Source organism: Chiloscyllium plagiosum, chromosome 9, assembly GCF_004010195.1.
Source record: "Chiloscyllium plagiosum isolate BGI_BamShark_2017 chromosome 9, ASM401019v2, whole genome shotgun sequence".
Taxonomy (NCBI): Eukaryota; Metazoa; Chordata; class Chondrichthyes; order Orectolobiformes; family Hemiscylliidae; genus Chiloscyllium; species Chiloscyllium plagiosum.
In genome coordinates, this window is record NC_057718.1 from 26639140 (window position 1) to 26648216 (window position 9077).

The window sequence follows — 9077 nt, forward strand, 5'->3', positions numbered from 1 at the left end:
TTTAGAAAACTCACCATCTGCCACTGCATTTCAGTGTTCATTGAATGAATGTTTGAGATCAGGTTGTGATGATGATTTGACAATTTACATTTACCAGTACTCATTTGATTAAAGCATACAAAATAAAACAATTGCATAGTTTTATAACACTAATCTGTTTTGGACTTTTACAATATTGTATGAAGAATTTAAAAGTTTTTAATCAATGAAGTCCAAAGGTTCACGTTCAATTGTTGTTTCAGTTACATAAATGTTTTGATGGTGACGTAATTGTACAAAATTATTTAACCCACAGAACTTCCAATCCAAAACCAATCCCCCTCTAATCTCAGTCACAGAGCTTCAGTATGCAGATGACAGTTGTGTGTCCTCTCGTTCAGAAATCGAACTCCAAATAATTGCAGACTCCTTCTGTGAAGTATTTAGGAAACAGGCATTTCATTAAACACACAGAAAATGATCTTCTAACAAGCAAAACACCTGCCCCATCAATGAATTTAACAGCGCAATTAGGGAAAGTGTGAAAATTTTTCCATATTTTGGGAGTGTCCTCTTTCTGAAAGTAGACCGACAACAAAATGTAGCATTGCCTCCAATGTCCCAGCTTAGTCCTCAAGCAACTACGAAAAAGAGCATTTGAGGGCTAGGATCCAAAATCAGAAACGAAAGCAATGTTTTACTGGGCAGCAGTGATCCCCACACTCTTAAATGTTTCACAGACTTAGATAACCTAAAACACTGGAGAAGTATCAGCAGTGATGTCTTCATAAAATTATCAAAATCTAATGGCAAGAAACGAGATCCAATAGCAATATCCTATCCCAAGCCAACTTGCCCAGCATGGAGGATCAGTCATTCAGAATCAGCTCTGACAGGTGAGCTATGTCATTTGTATGCTTGACTCCAGAAACAACTTCTTCCGAGGAGGATAAATAATTAAATATTATCAAACATTCCAGCATACTCATGGCAGAACCTGGCTTATAATAGACCAAAAATGGAGGAAACCCATTTGGCAAGGCACTAAACACATTGAGGGACTTTGTCAGGAATTTGCAGAGGTGAAGTTGTGAAGTGAAGAGTTATCAGAGAGAGAGATCACAAATCTCCAAACAACTCATCAACTCAACCATTCAAGGCCACTGCCCAGCATTTGAAAAGTCTACCAATACTGCATGGGACTTATCAACCACTTTAGAACTTGAATGGCAGCAAGTCATCTTCAGTCCAAGTTGAAAATGAAGAAGCAGAAAACAGTACCAGTCATTTAAAGTTCTAAGCTGTGATCACACCAATCTTCAAAATTTATACCTCGCAGTTGATAGGAAAAATTCAAATTCAGGAAAAGATTCACATGTCTGCGTGAAAATCCTTTGTTTTAAAATAAATGCAAATACCCTCCAGCCTGTAAACTGAGAAGGCTTTTTGAATGTCACGATAATTGCATATAAGTGGATATCAATCATTTCCAAGCATTTATTAACTAATCATTACCTGTTTAGAACAAACACGATCAGGTGAGGAGGGGTCAAATAACTCCCTCATTAACCTTTCTTTGTTTGATCACAATAGGTGTTTTGTTGTTTGATAAGGACATATGTGCTAATTCAGTGAGTGCTTAACTGTTTACGTGCTGTGGTCAGATGAACTATTAGACAGGTTTCCTTGAGTTTAGCAAAGAATGCTTTTCTCATACTTTATTAATATACGTATGGTTCAACTTCTTTTACTCTCTCTTTCTCTCACACACACATACATTTAGCAGGCACATATAACACACATTTGTTCTTTAAAATCTCTGCTACTGCACATAGAGAGACATTAAAACAATACAGGGGGCCCAAATGTCTTCAAATTGGATGCAAAGGATCTCTGTCAGCATCTGAGCTGCTTCCTCAATTTTGCTGAGAAAATATGAGCTTAATACATAGAAAGGGTTGGCTTCTCATTTGATTGCCCTCTCCAACTAGCCATGACTATGTATTTCAATTGTAATTTGACTGGGAATTCACCTTCTTAAACATGGTTACATTGTTCAAGAGATTAAGTTTGATGGTTTGTTACCACCCAGTATTTTTTAGATTACATTACATTACATTACAGTGTGGAAACAGGCCCTTCGGCCCAACAAGTCCACACCTCCCCGCCGAAGCGAAACCCACCCATACCCCTACATTTACCCCTTACCTAACACTACGGGCAATTTAGCATGGCCAATTCACCTGACCTGCACATCTTTGGACTGTGGGAGGAAACCGGAGCGCCCGGAGGAAACCCACGCAGCCACGGGGAGAACGTGCAAACTCCACACAGTCAGTCGCCTGAGGCGGGAATTGAACCCAGGTCTCTGGCGCTGTGAGGCAGCAGTGCTAACCACTGTGCCACCGTGCCGCCCACTGCATGTTGTCCGAATAGAATAGGAAATACAGTTCATTGTCATTTACATAAATGATTTGGGTGTGAGCATAAGAGGTACAGTTAGTAAATTTGCAGATGACACCAAAATTAGAGGTGTAGTGGACAGCGAAGAGGGTTACCTCAGATTACAACAAGATCTTGATCAGATGGGCCAATGGGCTGAGAAGTGGCAGATGGAGTTTAATTCAGATAAATGCAAGGTGCTGCATTTTGGGAAAGCAAATCTTAGCAGAACTTATATGGTAAGGTGCTAGGGAGTGTTGCTGAACAAAATTACCTTGGAGTGCAGGTTCATAGCTCCTTGAAAGTGGAGTTGCAGGTAGATAGGATAGTGAAGAATGCGTTTGGTATGCTTTCCTTTATTGTCAGAGCATTGAGTACAGGAGTTGGGAGGTCATGTTGCGGCTGTACAGGACATTGGTTAGGCCACTATTGGAATATTGCGTGCAATTCTGGTCTCTTTCCTACTGGAAAGATGTTGTGAAAGTTGAAAGGGTTCAGAAAAGATTTACAAGGATGTTGCCAGGGTTGGAGATTTGAGCTATAGGGAGAGGCTGAACAGGCTGGGGCTGTTTTCCCTGCAGCATCGGAGGCTGAGGGGTGACCTTATAGAGGTTTACAAAATTATGAGAGGCATGGATAGGGTAAATAGGCAAAGTCTTTTCCCTGGGGTCAGGGAGTCCAGAACTAGAGGGCATAGGTTTAGGGTGAGAGGGGGAAGATATAAAAGAGACCTACGGGGCAACTTTTTCACAGACAGTGGTACGTGTATGGAATGAGCTGCCAGAGGAAGTGGTGGAGGCTGGTACAATTGCAACATTTAAGAGGCATTTGGATGGGTATATGAATAGGAAGTGTTTGGTGGGAAATGGGCCGGGTGCTGGCAGGTGGGACTAGATTGGGTTGGGATATCTGGTTGGCATGGACGGGTTGGACCAAAGGGTCTGTTTCCATGCTGTACATCTCTATGACTATGACTCTATGTTCCTTTGAGGTCTTTTGCTTTGATGGGTTTTGGCAGACATGCCATCTGCACCTCAATACAGTTAAAATGTGGAAAATCTCAGCATGGCTGGCAACACCTGTGGTGAGAAATCAGGGGGTTAATGCATCAGATCCAGTCACTCTTGCTCAGAATGATGGTAGCTAAGAAAACAATGTTTTTTGTCTACAGGATAGGGTGGAGGTGGGGGAGAGTATGCAATAGATGGAGACAGAGAAATATAGGTAGACAGACAAAGGATGGCTAAAGGTCTGTCTGGGGGAATGAATACCTGCAAATGGGGACTATTAGTGGCTGGCAATGGGTAGGATGTGGTAGCAGCCCATGTGATGACAAGGCCCAGCACATGGTGGATTGGAAAAAGCGTGGGGAAAAGTGCTCAAGCCCTAAAATTGTTGAACTCGGTATTAAATCCAGAAGGTTCCCAAGTGGAAAATGAAGTGGTTTTCTTCCAGCTTGTTCTGCAGCAAACCTGAGAAAAGATGTGGGCCAGAGAACACAGTGGTGTGTTGAAGTGGAAAGCAACCTAGTTGACAGGGCCCTCAGCCAGATCTGACCCATCTCCTGCATTGCGGCCCTCATCCCCTCTCTTGCTTCCCACAACAGCGATCGGGTCCCCTTTGTCCCTACCTACCAGCTCACCAGCAACCTCATCCATAGATTCATTAGCCACCATTTCTGCCATCTCCAGCACGATGCTACCACCAGACAACTATTTCCCCCCTCTCCCTTATCAGCCTTCCACAAGGGTCATTCTCTCCGAGACACCCTAGTCCACTGCTACTTCACTACCAACACTTCACCACACCCCTACGACACTTTCCCCTGTAGCTGCAGAACACCTGCCAGCTTACGTCCTCAATCCTTAGTATACAAGGGCCCAAATACACTTGTCAGGTGCTTGCTTCGCAGAACACATACGTTGTATCTGCAAACAAGAACCTGAGCTTCCAGTTGCTTGCCACTTCAACACAACACCATGTTCCCTGGCCAACATCTCAGGCTAGCTGCAGGGTTCCAGGGAAGCTCAGTGTAAGCTGGAAGAACAGCACCTCAGTTTCTGCTTGGGAACCCTGCAGCCTTCTGGATTTAATATCGAGTTCACCAATTTTAGAGCTTGAGCACCTTTTCCCATGCTTTCCCCCAACCCCCAAACACCAGGCCTTGTCATCACATAGACTGTTACCATTGTCAGCCACTAATAACCTCCATTAGCAATTATTCATTCCCCTAGACTGACATTTAACCACTCCTTTGTCTATCCAACTGTTCTTCTCTCTCTTTGGGCTCTATTTCCACCTATTGTTTACTCTCCCCCTTCTTCCAACCCCATCTTCTGTATAAAAAAAAATCTTTTTCCAAGCTACCAACAGTTCTAAAGAAGGGTCACTGGACCCGAAGCATTAACTGATTTCTCTCCACAGATGCTGCCAGACGTGCTAGATTTGCCCTCAATTTCTGTTTCAGTTAAAAAGCATGATTGTTTGGCACTAAACACAACTGAATGAGAACAGGAAATATTGTTTCCAACTCTAATGGCAACAATTTAAGAAAAATCTTACAATAAAAGTTAGTAATAAGTCAGGTGATATTAAGATATTATTGTGAGTATTTTGAATTTTAGACAAATTAGAGATATATGGAATTATATCCAATTTATAACAAAAAAACAAACAATTGTTTCTGTGTCTCTATTTATAACCTATTTGAAACTACTCTCAATTTACTTCATTAACCTCATTGACATATTTCTTTTTAACCTCCTTCATGTACTTACCTCGATAGAGAAACCTTCATTTTCAGGGAAGGTGATGGCCTAGTGGTATTATCGCTAGACTATTCATCCAGAGACCCAGATAATGTTCTGGGTATCCAGATTCGAATCCAGTCCGGTGGTGGACTTTGAATTCCATTTAAAAAATCTTAAACTAAGGATTTACTGTTAACCATGAAATCATTATTGATTGTTGGAAAACTCCATCTGATTCACCTAGTCTGGCCTACATGTGACTCCAGACCTACAGCAATGTGGTAGACTACCAGCTGCCCTCTGAAATGGCTTAGCAAGCCATTCTGTTGTATCAACCGCTCCAACGTCTCAAAGAAATGAAATAAAATGGAACAGATCACCTGGCATTGACCAAGACAATGGCAGAAACAGCCCTGTTAACCATGCAAAGTCCTCCTCACTAATATCTGGGAGCTAGTGCCAGAATTGGGAGAACTGTCTCATAGACTACAGCCTGACATATTCATACTTTATAGACAATGTCTCAGATACCATCACCATCCCTGGACATGTCCTGTCTCACTGGCAGTATAGACCCAGCAGAGGTGTCAGCACAGTGGTATACAGTCGGGGAGGTGTTGCTTGGAGAGTTCTCAGCATTGACTTCAGATCCTATGAAGTCTCATGGCTTCAGGTTAAACAAGGGCAAGGAAACCTCCTGCTGATTACCACATACAGTCCTCCTTCAGCTAATGAATCAGTACTCGTCCATGTTGAACAACACTTAGAGGAAGCACTGAGGCTGGGAAGGACACAAAATGTACTCTGGGTAGGGGATTTCGATGTCCACCACCAAGAGTGGCTCAGCAGCAGTACTACTGATTGACACGGCTACTAAAGTGGATCTAAGCTGGTGGAGAGGAAACCCAACAAGAGGACAAACAAAACTTGACCTCATCCATACCAATCTGCCAGCTGTACTTGCATTTGTCCATGACTGCACAGTTCCTGTGGAGATGAAGGCCCACCTTCACATTGAAAATAACCTCCAACATGTTTTCTGGCACTATCACTATGCTAAATGGGCCAGACGTTGAATAGATCTAGCAACTCAAGACTGGGTATCCATGAGGTGCTGTGTGCCATCAACAACAACAGAATTGTACTCCACCACAATCTGTAACTTCATGGCGTGGCATATCCCCCACTCAACCATTACCATCAAACAGGGAATCAACCCTAGTTCAATGGATAGTGCAGGAGGGCATGCCAGGAATAGCATTATGCATACCTGAAGATGAGGTGTCAACCTGGTGAAGCCATCAAACAGGACTACTTGCATGCCACACAGCATAAGCAGCAAGTGATAGACAGAGCTAAGTGATCCCACAATCAATGGATAAGATCTAAGCTCTGCAGTCCTGCCACATCCACTCATGAATGGTGGTAGATGATTAAATAACTCACTGGAGGATGAGGCTCCACAACTATCCTCACTCTCAGTGATGGAAGAGCCCAGCACATCAGTGCAAAAATAAGACCGAGGCTTTTATAGCAATCTTCGGACAGAAGTCGCCAGTAGATGATCCATCTTAGCCTGGTCCAATGGTCAAGAATCTAGTGCTGGAAAAGCACAGCAAGTCAGGCAGCATCCGAGGAGCAGGAGAACTGACGTTTCGAAATGTCGATTCTCCTGCTCCACGGATGCTGCCTGACTTGCTGCACTTTTCTAGCACCACACTATCGACTCTGATCTCCAGCATCTGCAGTCCTCACTTTCTCCTCTTCCAGTGGTCCCCAGCATTACAGATACCAGCCTTCAGCCAATTCGATTCACTCCACGTTATATCAAGAAACAGTTGGAGGCACTGGATACTGCAAAGGCTACAGGCCCTGGCAACATCTCAGCAATAATACTGAAGACTTTTGCTCCAGAACTTGTCGCTCCCCTGTCCAAGCTGTACTAGTACAGTTACAACACTGGCATCTACCTGACAATGTGGAAAATTTTCTAAGTATGTCCTGTGCATAAAAAGGACAAATCCAACCCGGCCAATTGTGGGCGGCACGGTGGCACAGTGGTTAGCACTGCTGCCTCACAGCGCCTGAGACCTGGGTTCAATTCCCGCCTCAGGCGACTGACTGTGTGGAGTTTGCACGTTCTCCCCGTGTCTGCGTGGGTTTCCTCCGGGTGCTCCGGTTTCCTCCCACAGTCCAAAAGATGTGCAGGGTTAGGTGAATTGGCCATGCTAAATTGCCCGTAGTGTTAGGTAAGGGGTAAATGTAGGGGTATGGGTGGGTTTCGCTTCGGCGGGTCGGTGTGGACTTGTTGGGCCGAAGGGCCTGTTTCCACACTGTAATGTAATGTAATCTAATCTAATCTAATCTAATTACTGCCCCATTAGTATACTCTCGATCATCAGTAAGTGATGGAAAGTGTCATCAACAGTGCTATCAAGGAGCACCTGTTCAGTGATGCCCAAGTTGGAATCCACCAGGGCCACTCAGCTCCTGACCTCATTATAGCCTTCGTTCAAACATGGACTAAAGAGCTGAACTCCAGAGGGGAGGTGAGAATGACAGCCTTTGATGTCAAGATTGCATTCGACCGAGTGTGACATCAAGGAGCTCTAGCAAAACTAGAATCAATGAGCATCGGGGGCAAACTGTCCAGTGTTTAGAGTCATACCTGACACACAGGAAGATGCCTGTGGTTGTTGGAGGTCAGTCATCTCACTTCAGGACATCTCTGCAGGAATTCCTCAGGATCGTGTCCTCGGCTTAACCATCTTCAGCTGCTTCATCAATGACCTTTCCTCCATCATAAGGTCAGAAGTGGAGCTGTTCGCCAATGATTGCACAATGTTCAGCACCATTCTCAACTCCTCAGACTCTGAAGCAGTCCGTGTCCAAATGCAACACGATCTGGACAATATCCAGGCTTGGGATGACAAGTGGCAAGTAACATTCACCACAAACAAATGCCAGGCTATCACCATCACGTGTAAGAGACAATCTAACCACCGCCCCTTGACATTCAATGGCGTTACCATCACTGAATGCCTCACTATCAACATTCCGGGTGTTTTCATTGATCAGAAACTCAACTGGACTCACTGCGTAAATGTCGTGGCTACAAGAGCAGGTCAGAGGCTAGGAATACTGTAGTGAAAAACTTACCTCCTGACTCCCCAAATCCTGTCCATCATCTACGAGGCACAAGTCAGGGGTGTGTTGGAATACTCCCTACTTGCCTGGATGTGGGCAGCCCAAACAACACTCAAGAAGCTTGATACCATCCAGGACAAAGTAGCCTGCTCGGTTAGCACCACATCCACAAGCATCCACTCCCAACACCACCACAGTCAGTAGCAGCAGTGTATACTATCTACAAGATGCACTGCAGAAATTCACCAAAGATCCTCAGACAGCAATTTCCAAACACATGACCACTTCTATCTAGAAGGACAAGGGCAGCAGATATATGGGAACACCTTCAAGTTCCCCTCCGAGTCACTCACCATCCCCTCTTGGAAATATATCGCTGTTCCTTCACTGCCACTGGGTCAAAATCCTGGAATTCCCTCCCTAATGGCATTGTAGGTTAATCTTCAACAGCTGAATTGCAGCAATTTAAGAGGACAGCCCACCACCTTCTCCATAAGATCATAAGACATAGGAGCGGAAGTAAGGCCATTCGGCCCATCGAGTCCACTCCGCCATTCAATCATGGCTGATGGGCATTTCAACTCCACTTACCCGCATTCTCCCCATAGCCCTTAATTCCTTGTGACATCAAGAATTTATGAATTTCTGCCTTGAAGACATTTAGCATCCCAGCCTCCACTGCACTCTGTGGCAATGAATTCGACAGGCCCACCACTCTCTGCCTGAAGAAATGTCTCCGCATCTCTGTTCTGAATTTAC

The 9077-nt window shown here is 44.3% G+C and overlaps 1 protein-coding gene across 7 annotated transcripts in view; it reads right to left on the reverse strand.

Annotated features, from left to right (window-relative positions):
• LOC122552711 (CAP-Gly domain-containing linker protein 4-like) overlaps positions 1 to 9077 on the reverse strand; it is a 265059-nt gene that overhangs the window by 21380 nt on the left and 234602 nt on the right. Inside the window, exon 17 of one of the 7 annotated variants that reach the window (XM_043695607.1) lies at positions 1 to 411. The exons of the other annotated variants lie outside the window; for them this stretch is intronic. Coding sequence (XP_043551542.1) covers positions 333 to 411 — 79 coding nt within the window. The 3' untranslated portion in view covers positions 1 to 332. The remainder of the gene's footprint in view (positions 412 to 9077) is intronic. 7 annotated transcript variants of the gene reach the window in all.